Here is a 27,739-nt window from a genome sequence, read left to right on the forward strand (position 1 = left end):
ATTGTAATAGGCTGTATATTAACTTATTGGGAGAGCTGGTAGTTCTGTGTAAAGTCAGACGTTGTGCACCCTTATATCGCCAAAATGGCATGATCCTCGTTTCGCTGCGAAGCTTCGACTGTGAGATTGACCGTCGAATCAGGCTCCGCCCATCGAAGCACCGAATTTTCAACTACTCAGGGTAAGCCCTACCACAAACCTGACCAATTTCTGTGTAAAGTGGGCATGCTTGTCAGATTGCTGGTTTCGTAGAGTTGCAAAAACTGCTAGACTTTGCTCGCCCTATTCCATGGTCAGAAATGAAGGGAGGGGGTTTCAGATGCCTTAAGACCATCTACACATGACCAGTGACATGAGCTGTGGTTTACACAAGAATATGAGCAATAGGCAAAGCGTAGCACAGGTTAACGTCACCAACAAATGCCAGGCAAGCCTAAGACCTTTTTTATGCCTCCACGCTGCCAATAACCATTTATGTTTTGGGGTTCTCGGTCAAGGTCAAGGTTACTGTGACCTCACAAAACATGTTTTTGGCTTAATAATTCATACACTAGTCAGGACCAAATGTCACACAGATGCCTAGTAGGATAAAATGATGAAGTTAAAATAATTTATATCTAAAACAGGCCAAAGATCAGAAGTCGGCTTCAGAAGGCGATGTCTCCTGGAGGGACTCTCTTTAAATTTGGCACAAACATCCGCTTGGATGAACTGAATAGAGTTTGGTGGTCAAAGGACAACTTCACTGTGGAATGTCCTGGAAAAACCCTTTTTCGGCCAATATTTAATACCATACAGAAGTGACAGAAGGGGAAATTGTGAACAGATTTTACAGTTGGTCAGACACTGAATATGTGACAAAAATGATAGGTCACTGTGACCTCAGAATACGTTTTAAGCCATGATTTGAAGAATGAATTGTTTACTAGTTTAAAATAACTAGCACAGTATGGGCTTTCTCTTCTATTAAACTTCTATTTAGCAAAAAAAACAACAATACAAAAAACGTTACACATTTTTATTCATTCATTCCCTCCTTCAAGTATTCACTGTGTTATGAGTCTGGATAGACATGGATGTAAACTGCAACTTGACTGGAGACATCCAACTGTGGGGTAGTAATTCTATTTTGATTTGTGTTGCCCACAGTTTTTTAAAGTCTGGGCCTCCCCTCAGGCAAAGCTTGGGAAAAGGTGCCCCCTCACCCCCGTTAGTTTACTGGCTTAGTTTTGCTCAACCTTGGATGCCTATGGAATCATGATTTTGTTATTTGATTATCCCATAGACACTCAACAACAGAGCCAAGATAGCCTAATATTGCTGCATAACTTCAGACTACACCAAATACAGTTAAAAAGGTCTGTGGGAAAACAGTTCCCCAAAACTACTTTATCTCTTAACTCTCTTTAACCAAATCCCACACATGTATGCTATTCTGAGTGATCTTCTTTTGATAATGTAATATTGTTACACTTCCATTCACCGAGCATCTCCTGAAACTGTTTGGAGCCCCCCTGCGAAGGCCCGCCACACGCTGGTGTAGCCGATTTCAGTTTTACACAAAAAAGGCAATTATCTTTCCTTAAAGAATACCTAGAATCTGCCAATCAAGAAAGGTGTCTGTAACAATGACAACAAAGTTCCCAGAACCATAACTGAGTAGTACTAAAAAAAAAAAAGCCAACCTAACCAAACTAACTGATAGTGTTGTCATTCCATGACAACTGGGAAAACTTCATCTACTGAGGAAGTTTCTGTGAAATGATCAAAAGCTCCAGGACAGCTACTAATGGACTTTTGGGAGAAATTGTTTCAGTACTGTATCAATCATCGTCAGGTTTTAATCCAGTTAGTTTGTAATCTGGAATTAGAAGGGGGATTAGCCATCCAGGCTGGAATGTAAGTACTGATGGTATTGCCACTAGTCGGGTTTTATCCTCTGCTGTCCAGATCCTCTGTGGTTCCTGTCTTTTACTGCAGCACACAGGAGCTGAGGCTGACAACGTCCTGCTGGCGTGTCTTTTTGAATCTCAGCGTACATGGATATGTATCCGTCTTTATGAATCATCTCGACTCCGCTTGTCAAAGGCTGCTGTGTGATCACAGTATAATGCGTGGTTAGGCCACGATCAGACAGGCGTTTTACAGGTTGCAAAATCAAGGCGTAGTTGAAGCCTACAAAAAAAAAAAAGAGCAGCTTGCAAGGCAACGACTAAATCGCCTGCTCTAACTGTGATTTTGCTGTGAAGTAAACTCACAAATCTGATCAGATTAGATCTTGGGGAAAAAATGCAGATGAATTTGAGCGCTTTTCTGCTCTAACTGTAGGCGTTCAGAGTGCACCTGCAAAAACATGAGGCTCTCAGAGCATCTAAAGCGTGGGGGCACATTAGCAGCTTGGATAACGCGTTCTGCTTATAGACAACAACTGGAATAAGGCGCCTCTCACTGCTGATTGGAGCCTTAGAGGGTAAATCTCTTTGCATAGGGAGTGTTGAGCGGAGGGAGAAGGACCTCATTTAATCTCACTGGGATTATTGAGTAAAATATTAATCTTACAGAGTGGAATGTCTGTATTTCAAGAGAATACCCATTTCCCCCTACCCCCATTTTTTAATTTTTTTAACCGTTGAAACCATTTTTGTCTTTGGTTTAATTTAATTGACACTTTCTAATAAGTGGTAATCTGCGGTTACTCATACTAGCAAACACTTGGAATAGGATCAAAACCTGTGTTGGGTGAGTTTTGAGTTCAAATGAAATGGTTCACATGGTCAAACACACCTGCTAAGGGAATACACTGTAGTTCAAACAAATGACTCCAGTCACATATTCAGTGTCTAAATGTCTACATTCCCTGCTTACTGTCAGTGACTTTCTACCTGACAGGCTTTCTGTCTGTGAGCCACATTTCCTTTGTGTTGTGTTTGTTTGTAATAGATTTGTGTGGTGTAGCCTATCTGTACAGTGAGTCAGTGACATTTGCGCAGTGCCCTTGAGCGTAGAAACATAGATGAGGTGCTTCTACAGTAATAACAGTCTGTTGGTGGGTTAGACGTCGAGGTGCCAAAGGCATCAAAGACACTGTAAGCAAACATACTGAGAGTTCGGTTATGTTTTTCTTTCACACCCAGAAGAACTAAGGTTCTTTGGAAGTCCTAATTTAGACACTCACTGATAGAACACCTTGAAGAAACATAGAGACTAAATTTGTTTAAATAAGTTCTGGTGGGAAAAAAATACTACTAGTTTTTTTATTATGAATCTTTTGAGATTTTTACAGCACCATAACTTTTTTATGTAGTTCCATTTTCTTTTTTTGTTAGTGTACTTTTCCTCTTTATTTTCATGCATAGATAGAGCACAGAGAAAACTGGGATTTTGGGCTATATAAATACAACTGTTTTGATCTAAAACATAATTTAAAATGGACCTTCCCCTTTTTTTACATATTTAATACCTTAAATATTTCAGTTCCTTGAACCTAAATTTAATGGATTTGTTTGTTTTTTTTCTGCAGTGCACTGTAGCATTTATGGCATTTTTTTTCTGGTCATTCTATCCAAATTAAAAGCAAGAGCAACAGGTGAGGGTTGCTTTATGAGGCCACAAACAAAGTAAACTTGTGTTTTCATTGTATACGGTAAATGAAGAAAACATAGTAAAGCAAAAGCTGAAGCAATTCCTTCTCACTGCAGCTAGAATCATGAGAAAATCATAATTTTTTGCACATTTTGCATTCTCTGGGAACCACAAACGTCATCCAGTAATCAAACCAATCCAAAGTGGTAGACCAATTGACTGGCATTGCCATCCCTAGATCCATGCTGTAGACCTATATGACCAGATCTTGCAACGGTAGTGTGTCTACAGCTAGAAGTTTCCTTAATATTCCCTTTCCACCGCCGGAGCTATGTCTTTATGTCTCCGACCGGACCGGAGTCTCGCATGATCTTGTGATATCTCGTGTCTCATGTGATGTCGTGAATCCAGCTGCCTGCCCCGCAAGGTAACCTGATTTGGGTTGGGCAGCAGAACTGCTTACCACAGTTGGTGGCTACAATGTAATAATAAGCTGGTTTACCAACTGCCTCGGAAGAAGAAAGTGACATGGAAACATGGAGGAGGAGAGTGAAATTGTAAATACAGAGCAGGAGGCGTGTTATGTTTGTCTGGAAGTTCCAAATGAAATGAGTAAAATAATCAAATGTGATGAATGATATGATGATACTGTTATTTTAACCCGTTTTGTAATTAAATTTACAGAACACTTACTGTATCGTTATATAAACCGTTACTGTGATAGAAGATTTTCCCATATTGCCCACCCCTACATTGTAAGGATTCCATGTTTCCCCAAGGATGAAAATGCAACAGTGAAACAGCAATTACTGTTACTATTTACTATTTGAAACCCAGGACTATGACAATTATTGGAATAAGTCTCTTCAGGACCAGTTCATTTTGAGATCTTTCCAAAGCCAACTTGTGTAGAATTAATTAGTTGCACATGAAGTTTGTCATTTCAACTAGATTGTATCCCATTTTATAACAACGCTGGATGTGACTGATTAGGCTAGATCTTGACATCACCAAACTACCATCATTAAATCGGCTGATTACTTTCATGTTCTCAATAACAAATTGTTTGCCAGCCTATTAGCCAAAGTGTTCAATCACAGGCTAGAGGTAATAGATTAGGAGAAAGCCCAGTCTGTCCTTAAGGAGCTCTTTAAACATGTTGTGCTTTCGATGCTCTTCGTCATTTCAATGCTCTTCGTCATCCTGTTCTGCATGTACAGTCCTGGTTCATGGACCTATTGTGTGTTTGTCAGCCTGCAGAGAGCGAGGCCGATGAGAGGAATAGGGATGATGAAGCTGAGTGCACTTGCTCATCAGTTTGTCCTTTGGCTACTGTTTATTTGAGCGCTCTGTTTAAACTGCAAACTGTCTTGTTTGTGCTGTCCCCCCCTCCTCACTGTTAAGCATCGTTGTGTGTGGGTGTGTGGCAGTGGAATGTGGATCCGCTGGTCTCGACATGGCACAGGGATTTTTAAAGTCTTTATTATTGTGGCTTCACAGAGTCTGCGCCAGAGATCTTTCCCAAAGCAGGACAGAGCGGGCAGGGCTGCTTTCTCTCTTTCTTCCTCTCACTCTCTTTTTGTGTAGCAGTGTCAGGGTAATTTTTGACATTTTGCGCCCAAAAAAGTGAAGTTTAGGGATTAGTGAATACCAGTGGATGTTCCTTATGCTGCGTTGAAATGTGTAACTGAATTAAAAGTGTTGTTTTATGCAGTAGGATATATCTGTGAGAACATGTTAGAGTGATACATTTTCAGAACACCCAATGTCATATTTTAAGGATGCCAGTCTGTTTTGGCAATTTTGGTCAAGACAGACATTGATGGTCCCCAGGGGATGAATCCTAATGCCTTCGATGATGGCCTGACTACAGTTGAGCTGACATCTGCTACTAGTGTTGCAGATGGATTAGCTCACAATTTGGTACAAACGTTCTTTGTTCCCAATATGCTTGGTCTTTGGTCCACACTCATATGGATTGATATAAAGTGGAGTTTTCTTGTTAGCAAACAAAAGTTATATTTACATTCAGTGTCACCAAAACGTGCATATCCTTGAACTGTGTTGTACATTTCCTTCCTGGGGCGGCTGTAGCTCAGGAGGAAGAGCAGGTCATCCATAAATCACATTCAAGCCTACACTGTGTCCCAGTCTGTTTTTAACACCCGTGTTACATTCAGTAACAGTCCCAGCTCGTTATTGGTCCATGCAAAATAAAATCTGGTGCGGTTCTTCATCTTTCGTACTTTATGGAATAGACCATCTACTTCATGTTTACACTGGCACGCTCATGCCCAGTGTACATGAACGGCCACTCGATGTGCGTTTTCAGTCATTTTAATGGAAATGGAGTAGTGGGGATGGGGCCTAAATAAGTGGAGTAGTGTGAAACCATTGGCAGGAATCAGGATGTGTCAAAAACTCCACATGGAACCCTTAAAATGTTTCATTAACTATTGGATGATTAGCCAAGTAATTTGCAAAATGTTATTCAGATACCAAATTAATTGTAATCACTTTGGTGGTCCCTTACTTTGTGTTTAGTGCTATATAGCAAATCTTGGAACACTAACATGCTAAACTAGGGTGGTAAACACACCTGCTAACCATCAGCATGTTAAAATTTGTTTGTTAGCATACTGATTTTAGCTTTTAGCTCAAAACATTTATGTTATGTATCATCTCTCAGTCAATAATCTAGAATCAGCAGTAGCCCTCAGGTTAGGGAAGGTTCCATCAAATCCCCAAACTGGCTGGGTGAAGAAAAGTGAATGAGTAAGGCTGTCTGCTCCCTGAACAACCACTGTGGAGGTGTCCTAGAGTGGGACATTGAGCCCCCCAGCAGCAGTACAAGGCTGTGTCTGTCGGACAGTGTATGAATGTGCAGCAGGGAGTTTCTGTGAAAGAGCAAGACTTTTCCTTACTAAATAAAGGTTTAAAAAGACAATCTGACATAATTCCCAACCCTAGGTGACTTAGTATTCTGCTGTTTCTCTGTGATGTCCTAACAAGCTGTCACAGAAGATTATGGCTACTATCTCAGCCACAACTGACAAACACCCACTCAGTTCAAACATTAGTCATATTCAGCATTTCTGTACTGATGCGAGACTGCAGAACAGCTCTGAGTGATTCTGTTAGCTGAGCTCTTCCCTGGGGCCCTGGGCAAGGAAACACAGCAGTCTCAAACCTCTGTTGCCACCTGTGAAAGTTCCTGTATTTTATGGGGCTGCGAGAGATTGCGTGTGTGTGTGTGTGTGTGTGTGTGCGCAAGTGCCCTGCCTGAGTAAAAATAGTTTTCAGGAAGAGCTACAAAAAAGGTGGGAGGTAGGAATGGGGAAAGAAGGTGGGGTTGGTGATCTTAGCAGTGTTTTAAAGGTTGGATGGCACAGCAGTCAATAGTGAGAGTAAGATAAAATTGAGGTGGACAAACTAAATTGAAGCAGAAGTGGGCATGTGCAGGTGGTTGAAGTTCTCAGGAAACTAATGTACATGCAAACTGATTTAAGTCTGGCCATAGGTGCATCTAATTCTAACTGTATAGATGTTTCCTTCTTAGTGTGTGATGGGGTTGAGCACAGTATGCTTTGCCTTCTATTCAAGTACAGATCAGTGGGGATTAAAATAAACAAATCCAACAATCTATCTTTCGTTCTTAGTGTGGTCAGTTGTGGCCTAAACATTTTATTTTCCAGTGGTCAGTTCCAGTTTGTATAAAGAATTCACAGATTCAAGGGAGCTAAAGGATACTAAACAGCCTCGTCTTAATTATAGTGCTCCTCAGCGTAGTGCTCTTAGTGCTCCAGGCTCATTATTAATGGCTTCCAGTGTGGAAATTGACACCGTGGGAAACAGTCGTGTCCATCATCTTCATTCAGCCTTCATTATGAAAAGCACTCTTTTTTTCCCCCCAGCTTGAGTTTTGGTATACATAAAGCACATCACAGATTCTAAAAGATAAATTCCCATCTATTGAACGTAAAGACAGTCGAGCTGCCTTGGATAAATAAGAGCGCATACCCTGAGGTGAATCATGGAGATCTGTGTCCTCCATCAGTCTGACCTGGCCAAGACAGGTGGTAAAAATATAGATCCTTCTCTACTAGATTCCCAATCTGTCCTCCTGTCAGAGCGGGTTGTACCAGGCTGCAAGAAGGGGGGGGGCCTCTAAACATTTCCAGATGCTGCAGACTGAGCTGTGGGAACTCAGCAGAGAGAAAAATCAGTGGTCGGCCAACTTAAGATCCCAGAGGGCAGTTTTAAACATCTACCTTGCAATAGGGTTTGACTATTAATGGGTTTTTCAAGGCCCACACTGGTAATTTGGGGATTGAGCTTACCAGCAGTTGCTCTTATGTGCTGATATTCATTAAAATAAACCAGGCTTGTGTAACAAACTTGACTTGGTGGATTGTCGCATAGGGTGCATTATGAATAACACAGGAAATTATAACAGCAGTAATCATTTTAATAAAAGCTGTATGTTTCATTCAGAGTCTTTTCTGTGTAGAAAAGCCCTTTAAAGAGCATTTAGACCACTGTGACACCAATAATTCAACTCTGAAACTTAAATATAGCACTTTTCAAAACAGGGGTTACAAAGTGCGTAACAAACATATTAAACAGGAATGCTAATAGGTAAACACACACTAAAGATAAAACCCTAATCAAGCAGTAATAAGATAATTAGAACATACAAAACACATTCAGATATAAAATAGTATATATGCAAAATGCAATGGGGCAATAAATAGAGTTTATGACAAAAAGGCCAAACGGTAAGTAACTAAGTAAGAAATAAAGTATAAAAATATTAAGAGAAACAACAACTTGAACCTGATAGAAGCTATTCTAAAGTAATGAAAAGCCATGAAGCTTTGTTCCCTTTCGATTTGATTTTAAGTTAACAGAATAGTAGAAGGTGCCGATGACTACAGGGGTGTGAGAAGATTGGTAGTTAGGTAGAGTTTCCAGCATGAAGTTGATTAATTAAAGACTGAGATAAGCCAGAAAAATTGACATGAGTCCTACATTCCTGTAAGTTCCAAGATAATGAAACCAAAGAATGTTCAGTAACTTACCACCCCCTGAAAATCTTGTTTCCTGTTGGGTGTGGTTACATACTGGGTGTGGTTACATACTGGGTGTGGCCAGACACAAAACTTTCAGTTGGAGAGGGCAGTGAAATACTGGTTTTCAGCATTTTGACAGTTAAGTTACTCTAACTATTTAGACAACAGGAATTGGAACAATTGTTGACATCTCCATTTTGTCAACAGTCAGCTGGAATTTGAGCTCAGAGTCTTAAATCCCAATGGTTAGGACTGAAAGATACAACAGGGGATTGTCTGCATAAAATGGTACTAGGGTTGGGCAGTGTCTACGAAATTGGCATCGGACGATGTCTACAATGAAACATCAGTCGTAAGTATAAGGCATGTGTTTCCTACACATATACTTTACTCGGTGGAATTTTTACAAGCACGAACCAGGTAAAGCAACAGTAAACAGACAAGTGCAGATGTCATTCGGTGCCATGTTGGTTTGATGGTTTGATAGGTTACATCATTAACAAGCCGGCATGCGGCGCACCTGCTTCTGTGAAAACGGACCGTGGGTGGAAAATCCGGAATAAAGACGAGTTCTGTGGGTTTTTTTCGCCGACTTTATAAAACATAGCCTACTGCTGATGTCAGTCACAAAGACCCATAGAGGGAGAGATGGAGAAAGAGACAGGCGAGGCAAGTCGGTGCGTTTGCAGTGGGAGACTAGAGGTGTAGGTGAGCATGTGAGTGAGCGTGGGGAGAAGATAAATCCAAGGCAGGTGCAAAGCCGGTAGACTTAAAAAGAATAATAATAATGTCTGTGAGGATTAAAAAATGCGTTCTCATGGTGGTATAATGTGAAAAATTTCATTCGGGCGTACAGTCACGTTGCCGGCTCAGTGTTGTCTGTCAGCCATCGCCGATGGACATGGCAGTGTGTGTGAAGAGTTGTAAGAACGATGTTACTCAAGGGTAACTTAAAAAAGGCAGGTTGGAAATGGTTCTGTAGATGCTTTGAAGCTGGGGGTTGATTCTATTCTGATAATAAACGATTGCACCATATTGTGGTTGAACCAAATCTGGCAGTGCTGCTCTACATCCATTGGCATTTAAAAAAAGATTTATCCATCGGGTCACATCAGGCCATCGCCCCATGCCGAGCAGAACAATTTATTGGCCCTCTTATCCCCTGCATCGCTCTCCGGACTATTTTTATCCATCCAAGGAGAACATGTCTGCATCCTTTACCCGGCCCACTCCCATAATTCCTCTCTGTGTCCAAACACACACTGACAAGAAATAGGTCTGCCGAGGCCTGGTGCTTTACAACAGGCTGCTGTTTCACATGAACAACTCCACTCACGCTTTCATCTTACATTTATGTGCCTCACACATGCTCGCACTCGCTTGCTCACCTGTTCTCTCTCTTTCTCCCTGGGTTTCTCTCTGTGTATAAATGATGAAAGTAAAAATAATACAAGAAACCGACAGGGGCATCTGGCCTAATTCCAATAGAAAATGGAATTGGATTAGTGCCTCTTTTCTCACAGCTGTGTGTGTGTGTGTGTGTGTGTGTGTGTGTGTGTGTGGCACCAGTGCAACAATGGAGCTCAACAGCAGCCAGCTGCCCAACAGTGAAGCGCTGATGAACACTGAGGAAACAGGGCTGCTGCTGCTGCTGCTGCTGCTCAACACCTTCCTGTTTGTGTGTTTATAGGTGTGTGTGTTTGTGTGTGTAGGTTGGTTGGTGTGTGTTTCATGCTTGCCTGCACATCCCAGACAGATCATTTATTCACATGACATTGATCATACTCCTCATTTCTCCCGGCTTACAGACACAGTCTTTGTTACATACACTGTAGCAATGTCGCCTAATCTTCTAATGGATAAGAACTTTAAACGGTAGCTTTGTGCGGCTGATTTAACAGCTGATAATCGCACACTTTATTTATTCACTGCCTTGCTGCTGCATAGAGAATTGAGTTACGCGATTAGAGCGTCTTTTCCTCTGTAAACGCCTGCTGGTAGATTAAATTTCTCCCCTTTTCCTTCTTCTGCTCTTTATCTTCATAAATACAGCGCCGGCCCTAAAGGAGACAACATCTATGAGTGGAGGTCTACCATCCTGGGCCCTCCAGGCTCCGTGTACGAGGGAGGAGTGTTTTTCTTGGACATCGCCTTCACACCAGACTACCCCTTCAAACCACCCAAGGTGAGTGGTGCCCTGCAGCTACGCAGCACAGCCCCCCCACTCCTTCACCCGGAGCTTTGAACAAAGCCACCATTGTCCCAGCAGGCTGTCAGCTTTTCACCCTGTTGTCTACCAACAAGGACTTGTTAAATGCTGCTTCACCTACAGCACATTGGTAAAATAATGGGTGACAGCAGCACAGTGAACTGAAGTTGAAAAAACTAAACTGAATTAGGGGCCTGCACTTGTTATTTTTTGTATATTCCAACAGTATGCCAAGTATAAGGCAACTGTCTATATTTTTCTTACTGTCAAAAAATCCCATATAAAGAGCAAAACCAACAATGTGTGTCAATTTGATATTCAACAATGTGTTAGTCTATCTTTGAATACTTCCTGTCTGAAACACTACAGAGACAGTTAATCTCAGCAACAAAAACTATGACGACAAATATCCGTGGGCGGCCATTTATCCATAGCACAAACTAAAACTTAAATCTAAAAGACTAGAATAAAATCTATGGGAAATATAAAAGACTCACGCCAACTTCCACAGGGTTTTACAGTGGAAGTGTTTCACTCGCATATGTTTACATTTATTCATTTAGCTGACGCTTTTATCCAAAGCGACTTACAATTGCTATACATGTCAGAGGTCGCACACTTCTGGAGCAACTAGGGGTTAAGTGTCTTGCTCAGGGACACAATGGTGGATGGGCCACAGTGGGGGGTTGAATTTACGGGTTTTGAGAAATCCCAATCCCTAATTATACTAGTGGTAAGCTATATTGCCTTTGGTGTGAGAGACCCGGGTTCGAATCCACATGAGACACCAATGTGTCCCTGAGCAAGACACTTAGCAGCACCTACTTGCTCCAGAGGCGTGCGACCCTCTGACATATGTAGCAACTGCAAGATGCTTTGAATAAAAGGTTCAGCTAAATGAATTGTACTTTTTATTTCATGCTATGATGCCCATGCCAAGTGTCTACATACTAGGGACTTGCACACAAGGAGAAGGAGCACACACATAAATAGTTTGTTAATAAACTCTGTGTTACTTGAACATGTACTCCTTGGGGAGAAAAAAGTTAGCATAGAGCCCTGAAGCATCTGTCTACCATTTATATTGTCTGCTAAAGAACATCAGTGTAATCAGATGTTTTAGTTGCTCGTCTCAAGCTAAACCCAGACAGAGAGCAAGTGAGAGAATCCAGCTTTGAAAGAATATCACTGCTCAGCAGTCGAGAGCACAGGTGGCTTTTAATAATGTCATGTCAGCACGAACAACAGTACAGGAGCAGCACTGTTCAAGTCTGAGTCTGAGAATGACAAGTGTTCACCTAAGAGAGTCAATCTATGGCATAAACGGGTAATCAGGAGGCTTGCTCCAATAGAAATAAATTTCACTGTGTACTTGTGCATGTGTGACAATAAAGCTATCTATCTATCTATCTATCTATCTATCTATCTATCTAGGCCTTTTCAGCTAACCTTGTGATAAACACCTTTAGGAGGCATTAAAATGAGAAATGCATGATAAACACTTGGCTAAAAGGTTTTTACTTCAGTTGCCTGAAATCTGACTAAATCTAAAATTTTGGTCAAAAGGCTAAGATTTAAAAAAAAAAAAAAAAAAATCAAAATAAGGTGCAAAACGTAACACTGCTACAGATAATGCAAATCTTTGAGAGTCACAAATATATATTTGTATGTATATATATGTATTGATTTGGGGGAGCAGAATGGTGGACGTCGGATTGAGTCAAAATTCACCCAGTGCAACAGTGTGGCTCACTGATGGGTTTTTAATCGTTATTGGGAAACAATGGAGCTCTATGGCACAGAGGAAGAAGATATATCAGGCTTTGATGCACACACAATACTTGTTAGTGGATACATCCATTGTTTGTTTTGGGCTGCACACGGATTTGCTGACAATAAGAAAAATATAGAATATCACAAGACTTCTTCTGTTTCTTGTTATTGTCTCCCCTTCTGCTATGCGTGCTGCTAGCATTCAGCAGCATTTGGCTTCCTTCCAGTAAGGCTGTGGGTTTGTGGGTAAATGCGTGTGTTGTCTTACGCAAGTGTGTGTCAGTATTTACACAGTAGGCTGGCTGGCAGCGGTTGCCTCCCCCCTTAGTTGGAGCCGTGCTTCTGATTTTGCCCTAGGTTTTGGTTTCAAGTCTAGAAATACCCCCTGGCTAACCTCTGTTAGCTATTTAGAGACATATGTTGTACAAATAAACAGGGAAAAAGTAAACAGAAAAACATGTTTAGGATATCTGCCATATTTATACTGTTTCAGCAATGGACCGTTCACTGTGGACAGGCACTTGGCTTGCTTCGGGTTATGGTTGAGAAGTGAGAGAGAGAGTTGTTGAGGATACAGTTGACAGCAGCAATAATACAGAATTTGCTCATTAGATTAGGCGATACCTCATAATCTAGTTTCTCGAGCTTTGATGCTTGATAATGCTTCATGAAATGTCAGGTGGTCACCACAGATAATAGTATCCAACCTCTGGGGACCATCCAGCCATCTTCAATGTCTACAATGTAAATAGGTTTTTCTACAAACTCTTTAGATGTGTCATTTTGCTATCTGTACTGAAACTTAGGTTCTGTATTGGCATTGGTTTTAAAAAATCTTTCAAACAATACATGGGCTTAGGGCTGGGCGATATGGCCAAAAATGTTATCATGATTAAAAAAAAGAAAATCACATCATTAGATATTGATAATTATCAGGATAAAAGTCAAATCATTATTTCTTTCAGGTATAAAGGTTGATTTTTGCTCCTGAGGGAAAGTTGAAGAAACCAGATTGTTAATTGTGTTTCAAACTATTCTTCTATGGTCAGAACATGACAAACACTTGCCAAACAGGGGATCACTTCAAAAATCGGAAGCAGAACCCCCTTTTTCCTCAACAAAATAAGTATCTTAATAAAGAAGTGCTCATTCATTCGTGATTCTAATGAAATAAATTGAACATTAGTTATATTTATATTGAGGAAAATTATATCACAATAATTATTGTTATCGTTTTATCACCCAGTCCTACTAGGGCTTGGTTTTTATTTGACAAATTTCAATGCTTTTTCCAATACAAGTCTGTTTAAAATCGGCAATGTTTTTATTTCAATCAGGAAGTGTCTGATCAGAGAGCAAGTAAAGGCAGTAATGGGAGGCACTTGTTGTTATGATAACACTGACACATTTAAGATTTTAAGACATTTAAGTTTATTTTGTTAAATTGAAGAATACATTTTGGTTTTGCTTTATTTTGTATTAAAATAAAAAAAGAGTACTGGTGTCAGCACTAGCATCACAAAACTTGTGCATGATTCCCAGCCCCGATCAACAGAATGCAAAACCAGACGCTCAGTACAAATGGGAACTACAATCACACAGTTTGGAAGAAAAACAAATGACTTAACTTCCTCCACCTGCAGACTGAATAAAATCTCAACTTCCTTGGATCTGATTGGCCATTCCGTGCTGAAACCATTGAATATTTTTACAACAAATTAAATTGTTGTGAATTCTGTTACAACATTGGGTGTTTCGATCTGCAGTCTGGTGTGAAACCTGACACCCAAAGAGAAACAACACTCCCCTTATTCCCTCCTGACCAGCTAAAGCTGCCTCCTTCCTGGCAGTCCACGCAGCTGAGGGGGGAAACAGAGCTCGCCTAAACTCTTGGCCTCCTGCTGCCTTGTTTTTCCAGTCTGGCTGTGAGCTGTGCCATCCAGCAGCTTACCAGCTCACAGCCACCAATCCGACAGCTGCAGCTGCTCACTACGCTGGCTCACTCACTAATGTTAGGATGATAAGGCCAGTTAAGGCTGACACTGATACTCTTTGATAAAGGTTGAGGGTGGCAAGGACGTTGCTTCAGCATTTGTATTTCGGTCCAACATTAGTCCATTCCAGGACCTGTTCAGCACAACCATCCAATGAAAGGCTGAAAGATTAGACTCCTCTAACTAACATTATCCCCCTCTATCAACTCTAATTTCCTTGTGGCTTTGAACTAAATTCCACTGCACTCTTTATCTTCCTCTGCATGACATCAGTCTCATTTTCAAACTTGTGAAATAGGCTGTTTAACGTGCCGTGAAGTGTCATAGATTTACGGATGATCAGCCATTCAATACATTCCCTCCTTTAAACCAAACGATCCTATTCTGCTTCATTTGAAGTACGTCATGATGACTGCCTGGTCATAAAGCCATGAATCAGTTAAATTGCTTTTCATACGGTTTGCCCCAAATGACGATAAAATGTGGACATTGGGAGTGAACAGAACTGAAGTAGTAAATAAATAAATAAAAGCGCTTTATCAACTTTTGCAACTTTTTCTAATAATTACTTGAAAGATCTCGAGCATTGACGTTTTGGCTCTAGTAACGTTGGCAAACGTTAAATAGATATCCCTTCATAACTGACATTACCAGAGACGTTTTATAGAGACACGCAGTCACATCCTCTATACATCTCTGTGGGGAAAGCCCGTAACGGCAAAGATGGCGGTTATCCTGCCCCTCCCGCTAGAGAGCCAGTTGTCTGCTTCGGTTTTACATCTACAGCACATGCGTGGAAGTGGTGACACAGGCGTGGGTAGACATACAAACGGTTGGGAAAAGCGCTTTTTAAACCTAATTTTGGGGCAAAGTCGTCAAACTTTTTAAGCGATTTTTTTTTTGTCCATTCATGTAGTTTTTATGTCCCGGTGAGCAGTAAAAGTGCAGTTCTGGCTCTCTCCCCATTCATTCAGATAGGAGCCTGCTCTTGTTAGTCCAAAATAGCTGCCCGGAGGCGTGACTTGACTATTCGGACTTTTACCTTACTGAGTCACTTTTGCTGACTTAATGACTGCTGCTGTACATGTGCTATTGTCACGCTACATTTAGCATTTACTTGTATTGTGTAATTGCTACTTGTGGCCACAGTGGGCGCTGCTCATCAAAAGTTATGTAGGTGATTTTCAAGCCCCTGTTGTCAATATTTTTACATTGTCAATAGATCTAATGACTATATGTGTAATTAGGGCTGGGTGATATGGCCAAAAATGTTATCATGATAAAACATTTCATACCATTCGATATCGATAATTAGTAAGTCAATTCATTATTTCTTTAGTTGTTTAAAGGCTGATTTTTGCTCTCGAGTGAAATTTGAAGATCTGTGGTTTTAAACTATTCTTTATTGTCAGAACATAATACTTTCCAAACAGTGGATCACTTATCTGTAATAAATGAGGTAGAGCATTCAAAACAATTATGATTAAAAAGATTGAAAGTAAATTAAAGTAAAATATTTTCTCACTGCCTTTTCCTCAACAAAAGAAATATCTTATCAGAAAGTGCTAAATTGTTTAAGATTAAAATTAATTAAATCAAACATTTATTGGACATTTATTGATCATATGTTATTGAGGAAAATTGTATTGCGATAATTATCATGATTGTATTATTGCCCAGTCCTATATGTAATATAGATGGTTGCTCATCGTCACAAACTCACAAGCTCTGTGGAGCATTTTAGCTGCGAGCACTTTCATTATTCAGTCTCACTGCTCTCACCATGTTGTTTCCAGCCTTGGCAGGCAATTGTTTTCAGTTACAAGCTAGTAAACAGAGTGAAGCCTTTAGCAGCTAAAGAGACGGCTCTTTTTTTATCAGGAGTTGGTAGATACCAAAAACAGAGCTGAAAAAAAGACAGTGAATGTTGAACTTCCATTCATCCAGTAGCCAGAAGCACCAAATCCAAATGAATGGTAATGTTGATTCTTGTCTGCTGGATGTGTAAATAGACTATAGTTTGCATATGGTTGTACAACCCTGTGTTGTAAAATGATAAATAAATCTACCTTGAACATATTAACCTTAACAACTTGCGTGCCATATTTGTCAAACATGTTATTTTTACCTTGTTGTGGGATTCAGCAAGTGGCCCAAAACTGATTAATACAGCTTTTGTTGCATTGTACCCTCCATCTAAACCTCTGATCCAAATTAAGATGACAACTACTGACCAGATTGCCATGAAATTGTGTTGTGGATGAAGATAAGATCATTTCTAATGACTTTAGTGACACCTTGACTTTTCTATCTCCACCACCAGTCCTTTGAATTTACTGAGCACAGTCTGTACTCCACAGAGGTAGAAGGGAGATACATTTTCACTCTCCTCTAGTGCTTCCCTTAGTCCAAATTGTCCACTTTTCACAAAATATATCAAAAACTAATGGCTGGAGTGCCATGCCGTTTGCTTTATTGATGTATTACAGGCTGCATTTACCTCAGAAACACATACGTGAATCTGTTCATCAGAATGAGCAAAATGAGGATACAGAGGTCGTGTTTAGAGACTGAGGGATGAATCCATAATACAGGGGGGATGTGGGATTAGACCCGTATCTTTTGTTACGCGGAGGCAGCATCATAATCTATTAGCATCAGCCATGATGGGATTACAGGCTGTTAATGAGACCACACAAGCTGGCCATGGATCTTTTTCATGGCCGCTGGGCTGCCAGCATTAGCATGCCATCGCTAACCCGTCTCAGCGGAGGTGTAAGAACAGAAGAGGAGTGACTTGAGACGGGAGACCTGTCTTCAAACAGTCACCATCAATCGCCTTTTCTCTGCCTTCAGAAATCCTTTCTTACTTTAAGCGTCCTGTGTGTTGCCCTGTCTCAGTAATACCAGCGTGGAATGTGAGGAGGGGAGGGCGGGGCTCGCACGCAGGGGTTGTTTATTTCTCATAAGGAGGAGATGTAAAGGGAGGAATGGAGACTTAATGAGATCATAAAAAGGGGGGGGGGGGGGGGGGGGGGAGTGCAAGCTTCAGTCCAAAGCAAGCAGGAAGATGGAGCAGAAGCATGCCTGGACTGCCTGTGCTGGTCAGCAGAAAGGTGAAAGGTCACTCCTTAATGATGTTGTGCGCCTTGTGCTGATATTGAGCTCTGCAGACTTCACGGTTGACTATGGCAGATCCACAGGGAATGTCAGTATCACCTTCATACTGTACAGACAGAGTATGAAGTGTATGTCATTGACTTGGTGAGAGCCATAGCTGTATCTCAGCCTGCAACCTTTTTCACTGATCTTCTTAAGGTACCTGACCCTTAAGGTACGCAGGGGGACTTAAGATAAGGCAGATGTTTATAAATGCATTATTCAGACTATCTATCCATCTATTATAGGCCTGTTTAGGCTTCATCAATCAAATCAATCAGAATGTGTAGGATTAAATTTTTTACAGCACTGTGGATTTTGTTTTTACGCAGCCAGACTGGAAGGGCTGCTTAGTGTGTTTGCAAGGTTTCTTATATGCTTTTGTGAAACAGTCAGCAGAAAATCTATTTTTAATAATGGATTGATTGTTTCAGTCATTCTTGAAGGAAACCAGCTAAATATTTCTGTGTTTACGAATATGATACACCAAATATGGGTTATAAAAGTTGGCCTATTTCAGCTGGGTTGGGCCTGCAAATCACTCCATTGTTTTGGGTTAATCTGCTTTGGGCTAGAAGCATTTTTAAGTGTCCATCCAGTGGATTCTGTCTTCGACCGGCATTGAGTTGAGAATAGACATCCCAGATCCATGACTAAGACCAAATTTCCACCAAAATACCAACTCCTCTGTTTGCGCTGCCTTTTTTGAATGGACATCCCACATGTTTGTTCCTCCACTCCCCCCTGTGCATCATGCGCTCTGTGCTGGGCATCAGAATACCACACAGACAATCAAAAATCATTTCAAGGTCTGGAAAAATACAAAGCGGTCGAAGCGCTGCTTGCACTGGACATTGCGCTGCCATGAAAATAAGGCTTTAAATGTTTTGGCCTTGCTGTTGTAATATCCTATCTTAAGGTACTAACAATCAATAGCCAGCACAAAATATCAGCTTTGTGAAACTTGTGAAACCAAGCTGATCGTGGTTGTCTTCTAGAAACCAATATATTGATTTAACCATCGGACTCTCCGTGTCCAGGTGACGTTCCGTACGAGGATCTACCACTGTAACATCAACAGTCAGGGGGTGATCTGTCTGGACATCCTGAAGGACAACTGGAGTCCCGCTCTCACCATCTCCAAGGTCCTGCTGTCCATCTGCTCCCTGCTCACTGACTGCAACCCTGGTGAGAGCTGCAACACACACACACACACACACACACTTATCCTTGTCAGATCTCCATCCTATTTTAGCTGTGACAGGTTGACTGACATGTCTATCCTGTGTGGATTATATACATAGAAGTGTATCATGCTCTGTGTAGCACAACAGCAGCAGCAGCAGTGTGAGAGGACAGACAGGCTGCAGTGATGGAAACGCTGCAGGTTTGAATCTGAAGCCTTTTGAAAGAGGTCTGCAACACTGCTCATTTCAACTATCTATTAAAGTCAAAAAGGGTCTCCATTACACAAATGCTCTATACTGGCTTTATTCAAACTTGAAAATATTAAAGAAAGAGCCTAAAAATCTCTCCTGTTATTTGTAATCTTTGCCTAATATAAAAAAAACACATTTTTATCGACTGATCTCAATTGAAAGGAATCTCCTTTTCAACCTGAAATCGGCTTATTTGCAATATACCATAGTTTATTAAAGGGTTACTTAGCACAAAAGCTGTGTTTTGCGTCAATGATGTGTGTGGTCAGAAATATAGTCTCCCAACAGTGACGTTACAGGGTCCTGGATTACACCTGTGCATCACTGCAGCAAGGTGAAACTTTAAAATACTGGAGGTCTGCAAAGACAAGATTTATTTGTGCACAAGAAATGACAATTAAAGCTGGGATATGAGATTCTTATATAATAAAAAGTGACTGTCTCCTCACAGTCCACCAGCTGTCTGTTCTGTGTGTGTGTGTGTGCTGTAAAGAATTGGGTGTTTGTACCAAGCAGGAAGCTTCCGGTCTACAATATGAAGCCAATGCGGAAGTCCCTGAAACCTGCATTCTATTGAAAATCCAGCAGGGTGGCGACTCTTCTGGTTGCAAAAAGAAGTCTGGCTCCATTAGAAATAATGGGAAAATGACCCTACTTCTCAGCTGAAGTACCCCAGTAAACACTTTCCTGATGAGTTTATGGTCTCAGTCGCTAGTTTCAAGTCTTCTTCAATACAAAATGATGTTCATTTAGTAAATTATGGTCCCATTTATTTTAAAATAGACGAAAAAGCAGGGCAGCATGTTTCAGGGCGGGATTATCTATGATTGACAAGTCGTTACCATAGCGACCTGTCAATCAGGCTGGAGCAGACTCGTACCCTCGGCGCTGTGTAAATTTAACCAGCGCATTTGAAAAAGCTTATTAGGAGTCGGCTGTTCACTTTCTCTGGTGAGTACATTTAGATTTAAGACTGTTGTTCGCTAGACAAAGTTATCAGCCCTGTTAAAATGACAGTTAACGTGAGTTACAGTTCCACCTAGCTAAGCAAGCAAGCTAGCTCCGCACAAGGCTTCACTTCCGGGCACTTCCTGGTTTAAAAAAATGGTTTAAAATGGTGTATGGTTTGTACTCAGCCCTGGCTCTGTAAATGTTAATGAGCCACGCAACACTATTCCAACCATTCCAGCCATGATTTATGTGTCAGTAACGTTAAATAACTTGCCTACGGACATTCAGCTTACTTGCTTGACATGCTGTTGTTGTGATGTTAGCTAAAGTAGTAATGCTGCTAGCGCTTTGTTTGAAGCATACTGAGGCCTTTTTAAAGCAAAAGATAACACTTTATTACTGTAAGAGTAATAACCATTACTCTTCCAGTGTGAATGTGTGCCAGTTATGGGCATGAGGAAAAAAAAGATCGTAGCATTTTCATACCCTTTGCATTCATCCTCTTACAATATTGTGTCGTAAACGTTGAGCCTTCCTTTATTGCCGTCAATATTTAACCAGGACTATGTAAACGGCTGACACCATGCTATGAGAACATGTCAACCTTTCTAAAGCTAATTAGATCCACTATGGCCCAGTTTACCAGCAGAACAAAGACCACCGCTGGAGGAACAGGGAATTCAATCTGTCCTTTATGGTCCAGTTAAACCCCTCGCGTTTGGACTGGTCATCAGCTACCATCACCGTTATTATCTGTTGGTATGAAGTATTAAATTGAGCAAGCTGGGGTGGTAAAAGCACAGCAACTGGGAGAAATGTGCCAGAGCAAGAAAGGTAGAGAAAAGGAGTTAAAAGTGCAGAAGAATGGCAGGTGATTTCAGATGTGAATAGTGGGGAATGAGCTGGTTACAGAAAAGAAAGAGAGCGGGGGGGGGGGGAGATAGTGCTGATTGTGAAGACCTCTGATGATAGCTTGTGTCCTCTCTGTGGGGATTGCTCTTTGATAAACCTAGCAGCAAAGATTCTCCCTCCGTGGGCGAAAATGAGAATGGCTTTTCCTGTCTCCCTCCTCTCCGTTTTCAGATGTGGCAAGATGAAATGAGACGATTCCTTTAAAGTACGATACAAAAGACACTTGATCGACACCCCATCCCCGGCAACAACAAAGAAAAATCACCCCTCCTCCCTGTCTATCCCTCTTTCTGCCTCTTGCCTCATCAAAATCAGTCCGCTCGCTACTCTTAAGTTTTTGAAACCCAGCCTCAAGTGCTGAATGTGGGCCCTGGATCTGAACTACCCTAAAAATATCCACTGCCTCCCGTCTGAAGATTTTCTTTCCCATGCAGGCGGAGATCATTGGCATGTAGCTCATTAAAGCGGGGGAAGAGGATGGAATGACAGTTAATCAACCCTCCCAGGGCTGCCGTCCCTGCCGTCATGCTACATTGAACCCTGCATCACGTCCCACGAGCAGATTTCTACCTGGGGCGTCCTGGTGGCTCATTGAGGCCAAGCCACATGGCGTGTCAATGCATATCTAGGGCTCAAATCCGGCCCAGGGCCATCCTCCACTTTTTCTCCCTGTCTTTTCCGGTTTCAACCTCTGTGGAACGTCCAAAAAGTAATCTTAAATTTTTAACAAAGCCAGAGGGATTCCTCCTCAGTGATTCTGCTGCTGCTGTCTGGTATATCTAGCTGATATGAGCTGATATTCGGCCGGTCTTTTATAATAAAGGTGTCTGCTTTTTTTCCCCTCAGTAGCTTCAGGGGTGTCAGTTTGTCAAGCCTGTAATAACACATGCCTCACCTTGCCTTAAAGGAAGGCTTTACTATCTGGATTGATATCAGAATATGTGAGATGAAAACAGTTTATGTCCTCAACTAGTGCAGCTCCTGTGTTGCCTTCTGTACAACAACTGAGGTGGCTGAAAACATGCACTGAGGTGTTACAAAAAGGGCTGGAATTACCATAAAATGACTCGCACAGCGTAACCTGTTCTTATGATTGCAATATTGTTCAAACAGTTCCAATATTTGCCTTATTATCTTCTGGATTTCCCCAGTTAACAAAACTCTGATCACCCTGAAGCTATCTGGAAGAGTTGCCTTGCTATTTTTGTACCGTCTTTGTAAAGTCATCCAGCCACCTCTAAAAGGAAAAGTGTTAAAGACGTCATATTCTGCTTTCTTGAGTTTATATATACAGAGCTCAGTTAAAACTTTATGGATGAAAGATACTTTTGTTACAGATTAATAACTCACCACTCTGAAACTCTTGCTCCGGTCCATGATGCTAAGCTGCTAAGGGGAACATATAGAGCTGAACCGAAGCAGTGTTTACCTGCTTTTCAGGAACCGCCCTACTCTGCTTCTGATTGGCTAGTAGTCCTTAACTAGGATCTGCACATGTGCAACTCCCAACAAAGATCTTGTAGAAGTTAGATGCATCGCTCCATAGCTAAAACGAAGCGTTCAACACAGAGGAGCTGCAGCAATGTGCAGTATGACAAAAATAAGGTGTTTTTTTGAAAATGAAACCATTTAAACCTGTTCTAGTACAACCCCTAAATAAAATGATGAACCTAAAAATGAGCATAATATGACCTCTTTCTTTCTTTAATAATACTGCTTACTGAACTGACTGGGTGCTGAACTGTGGTAGTTGCGCGGAGAACAGAAAAGAGCACAAACCCCCTTGTACTTTCATCTGTGAGGCGTGCTTGTTGGATTTTCATCTTAGGAAAGTTACACAAATTGTTGGATGGGGTTTCAGATGCTGTTTAACCGAGGGCCTAAATATACTGACACCTTAATTTCCTATGTGTGAACAGAGCATAGCTGCTGCTTCACCCAGAATACTAGCCTTAGAGTTAATCTAAAAACTTAGTTAGCAGTCTTAGTTTTGGCCTTCAGAACCCAAATTGGTCAAACAAGGAATTAAAACAGAAAGCAATCCTTTTACATTTGATGATTCCAACAACAATTCAAACAGGACTTCTGTCTTTGGCTCAAGCTGTTACTTAAGAAGTCAGATGGTTCCGGCATCAAGCTACAGTGTCATAATATCTAAGGGTCCATTCATCCTGAAATATGGGCATAAGCCTGAAAAAAAACCCATCATTGAAACCCTAGCAGGGATTAGTGCAGAGGGGTGTTTGTGCTGCTTACTCAGCCAAGCGCATCACACTGCTCCGTCAGCAGGCCGAGCCCCGCAGGAGACGCAGACTGAAGCCAAGCAGAGAGGCCCTGGGAATTTCTCACTCTGTCACCTCACTGAGAAATTGACCAGCGGCACAACGAACTGAGCGGCAGCACAATCAATAGAAGAGCCGGTGGGAATTCATAATGGCGGCTGCTGACCGACCGGACGTGTGCGGTGTATCACCAGACGGGACGGCCCAGCAGCTTCTGGAGCTCACTATGATCACCTCTGATTTAGCGCAGCATGCTTATTTTACTGTGCTGTCGATTAAAGTGTCGTCCACCTCAGACCGCAGGAGTGATAGAGCCCCGTTTGTTTGACTTATGGCTTTTCGGTGGTTTTCACTGGTTGTAATAAAATTCCCATGCGTGCTGATAAACCAAGGTGTTTGGCTGCAGGTTTCTACATCATTTTAGACTTTGATACACTGCATCAGGTAATTGGGTGTCAAACAGCACCGGGTGGCTGTTTGTGTAAACATGATGTGTGTCCTAATAAATAAAATATCACTCGCACAGATGTGGATTTTTGAAGGCTGCTGCTGACATCCCATTTTCCCCTTAGGAAATCTGTTAGTGAAGGTGTGAGATGTTTACATTATAGTGCGCCCACAACAAGGTCCAGGTGTGGACTAAAACTGTTTCTGGATTTCCAGTAAATGTCCTGTGGATTTTCTTGGCTGATTTTCTTTCTACTGACAGATTGGCATGAAATTGTTTCCAACACTTTTGGTCTAATGCAGATTATATTTGGTTAGTGTTGCCGGTAAATTTAAAGTGTTTAAATTATGTGTAAATCCTCACTACTGATGTAGCCAACTGTCAGCTCCAGCTGAAACGGTTACTTTTAGGAAAGGTTAGCAACTAGCTGGTTGAACATAGTGGAGCATTTAACTGCTAATGAGACAGATATTTTTTCTGAGGAGTTGGTGGAGGCTAAAACAGAGCTAAAAGGAGAGTGAATATTGAACTTAAATTCATCAACCATCACTCTGAATAAATGCTAATTTTGCTCCATATCTGCTGGATGGGGAAATAAGCAATTGTTGTTTATGTCAGTGTTGTGTTAATAGCTTGTTGCATTGCACCCAACTGCCAAAACTTTTTTTTATTGCTGCTTTAAAGACAAAACAAACAGTTCATTGAAAGAAAAGTTGACACGTTAATTAACAATAAAAAATAAAAATAAAGATCAGTTCCATTCAGAGTTTAGGCTAGGACACCAAAATTAATTTTGGTATTTTTATTTTAAAAATTGGTACCGTGCAAAGAACACTTCCAGCCTACACTTGTACTGTGCATGTCGCCGTATTTACTTTGCGATGACTTCCAGCTGTTTTTCGCCGCCACAGTCGCTTTGGACTCCCGTGTTACTTTCAGTAACAGTTTCCAGCTCATTGTTGGTCCATGTGGTTCTTCGTCTGTAGTACTTCATTCTTTCGCCAAATCTTCTGTAACTACAGAGTAGACCATCTGCTTCACGTTTACACCGGCACACGCATGCCCAGTGCACCTGAACGGCCGCTAGATGTGCGTTTTCAGTCATTTTAATATGGACGGAGATCAACTCTGATACGCAGCTAAAACGCTGCTGTGGACGGAGATCGTATTTGTTTTAAAACTTTAAAACAAAATCGGAATAGTGCGGATGGGGCCTCATTGGCCCAGATCAATTTTAAGGTCTAACACTGCAGTAATAAAGAGGTTGTTTGTTGTTGAGTCTCATTGAGTTCATTCTTCTTGTGTTACAGCCGACCCTCTGGTTGGAAGCATCGCCACACAGTACCTGACCAACAGAGCTGAGCACGACAGGATAGCCAAACAGTGGACCAAACGCTACGCCACATAGACCAGCATGACTCCTCCAGAACCCCTCACCCTACCCAACACACACACACACACACACACACCTCCGACACCTCCCCTCCTCCCAAATCTATGGAAGCACACCCGGCTCCTGTCATCCACCCCGCCCCCACCCCAGAGAAATGAACTGTTATTTGTTCCATGCTGACTTGAAAAGCTTCTTTTTTATACAAAGAGTCTATTGGGATTGTATTTTCCAATACACTGAATGTTGATATGGTCATGAAAAGCTTTAATACTGTTATTGTTCTTGTCGATGTTGTTCTTATTGTTATTGCATTGTTTATAACATTGTCGCCACCCTTGTCATCTCCTTTATCTAAAAGCGTGCGTGTATTATTCCCGTTCCATGTGATGGTTTCATGTAAAAATGCTCATACTGAGTGAGTGCATTTAGTTTGTTTTCTTTCAGTGGTTTTACAGCTCATGGTCAATATTAGTGCATGGCATCAGGATATGTGTTCATGCAGTGCACATGTAGTCATGGTATTATTTCTGTCCCGGCAGAGTACTGGCATGGAGTGAGCCCATCACCGTGTATGACGATAGTGGTAGTTTGCTGTACATTTAATGCCTTGTGAGAATACATACTCATTGAATACTCAATTAAACACTGGCTGTAATGTGACAGACTTCGTCTCAGCCTCTTGCTTTTATATGACTGTGCGTGATTACAAAGTTGTGTACATGTAGTCTCGTCACTCTGACCACTTCCTGTTAGAAATGAGTCCTCACGGGCTCACCACAGAGAGAGTGATTAGATGGTGAAAGGTTACTCGTATCTCACTCACTCTCACACTCGAAATGATGCTATTGTGAAATTTTGTTTAGTAGTTAGCTACTCTAGTCTAGTTTAAAGGAGTATCAGCTGCCAAAACACACAATTGCAATGTGCGGAAGGATTTTACGGCTTTGGAAATTCATCACAGCTGCAATCACTTAATTGTCTGTCACCAGCAGGGTAACAGTAGATTTATGTTATTCAAATTACAAAATAATCTACCAGGAAACGACTGCTTGCATTTATTTGATGAGCAAACGCATTGCCAGGTGACGCTGCATTGTGTTGTCGCTGACGTTTGTTTCGCTGAGGAGGCTGCTGTCTCTGAAGAAGGCCTCAGGGCTTTTAGAGTTTATCTGGGCAGGCATTGTACGAGACGATAAGCACCCTGTTCTGATGTGCTTAAATGGGTATTGGGCCTTAAAATGTGTAGACGACATGTCTCACAAAACAAGATGGCCCCATCTACTCATGCTGATTAAACCAAATACGGGGCCTCCTCTCAGCATGGCGCAGAAGGTACCTCGATTTGTCCAACTGGGAAAATGTTTTCAGCTCCAAAAATGGTCTGGTTTTCACGCTCCTGTGCTCACTAGAGACGCACTTTGTCAGGCTGTGTGCGGACCAACATCTGCATTATGGGAAACAGGGAGCTCTAGTACAAATACACAGTCTTCTAGTGTAACACTTGAGTCTGACACAACTTTTGCTTTAACACGATGCAGCGTCCTTGGGCGGGCCCACGGTAAATCACTCAAATCTGTGCAAGAACACATTTGTGGAAACAGAGTATTTCTACTGTTTGCTCCACACAAAATAACACCACGATAACCTCTCTCACGATAACTGCCTTGCAGGGATTTGCCACCTGACAACCCAGGTCGCCAGTCCACCGCAGGGCCACACACATACAAACAGCCACTCACCCTCTCACCTAAGGGCAATTTAGAGTCACCACTTAACCTAACCTGCGTGTCTAACCGGAGCACCTGGAGAGAACCCTGCGCCGCCCTACTTTTAATGATAGGATTGTCACTGGACTTTCTGTATGAAATTGTTATTGGCACCTGCAGCAACCCGCTCCAACCAAGGCAGCCGCTCTTTTTTGTAACGCAGTGATAGGTGTAGGGATGATGTAGTCTATTCATGTGTGCAGAGGTGGTGCCATACACACACAAAAAGACTGTGTTTCTTGATAGAATATTGATTGAATAGTGATGTTAGGAATACGCCACATATATATTTTGTGGCTGTAAATGTCCGTCCGCTGTCATATTCTGCTGTTTGTTGCCACTAATAATCACTAGAAGAGTGATGTGGCGGTGTTAGTGAAGGCGAAATAACGGTTTGCAGAAAGCAAACCAAATAAATAAGTATTTAATCAATCAATTTAATCAAATCAACACCTCAAAGTCTTCAAGATATGATACATTTAAAGTGAAACAATAGGAACCCTGTGGTGTTACCTCTTCAGCCTCTGCTGCACACATTGACTCTTGCCTCAAATGAAACTAAACCGAACTGTGGTAAGACTTTACACTGAGTGCTGTGAAGCATCCTGCCTATCAGATCACAAGCTTTAAATGATTTGATAATCACCAGTAACAGTAATCAAACAGTATTTAACCCCCATCTCTGCATTTTTATTATTTTCTTCTCTAACGTTACAAAATCCTCATGCAATTAAAATGTGTTTCTAATGAATGTAATCT

General features: G+C 41.5%; 1 protein-coding gene across 1 annotated transcript in view; it reads left to right on the forward strand.

Annotated features, from left to right (window-relative positions):
* LOC119908097 (ubiquitin-conjugating enzyme E2 E2-like) overlaps positions 1-25,876 on the forward strand; it is a 67,501-nt gene extending 41,625 nt beyond the window's left edge. The window contains exons 4-6 of the mRNA XM_038725838.1: positions 10,707-10,839; positions 18,830-18,977; positions 25,132-25,876. Of these exons, the coding sequence (XP_038581766.1) occupies positions 10,707-10,839; positions 18,830-18,977; positions 25,132-25,229 (379 nt within the window). The 3' untranslated portion in view covers positions 25,230-25,876. The remainder of the gene's footprint in view (positions 1-10,706; positions 10,840-18,829; positions 18,978-25,131) is intronic.
* The last annotated feature ends 1,863 nt before the right edge of the window (positions 25,877-27,739 follow it).

The sequence above is a fragment of the Micropterus salmoides genome, unplaced genomic scaffold (genome assembly GCF_014851395.1).
Source record: "Micropterus salmoides isolate LMB-PRFRI ecotype aquatic unplaced genomic scaffold, ASM1485139v1 Ms_hic_scaffold_17, whole genome shotgun sequence".
Classification (NCBI taxonomy): Eukaryota; Metazoa; Chordata; class Actinopteri; order Centrarchiformes; family Centrarchidae; genus Micropterus; species Micropterus salmoides.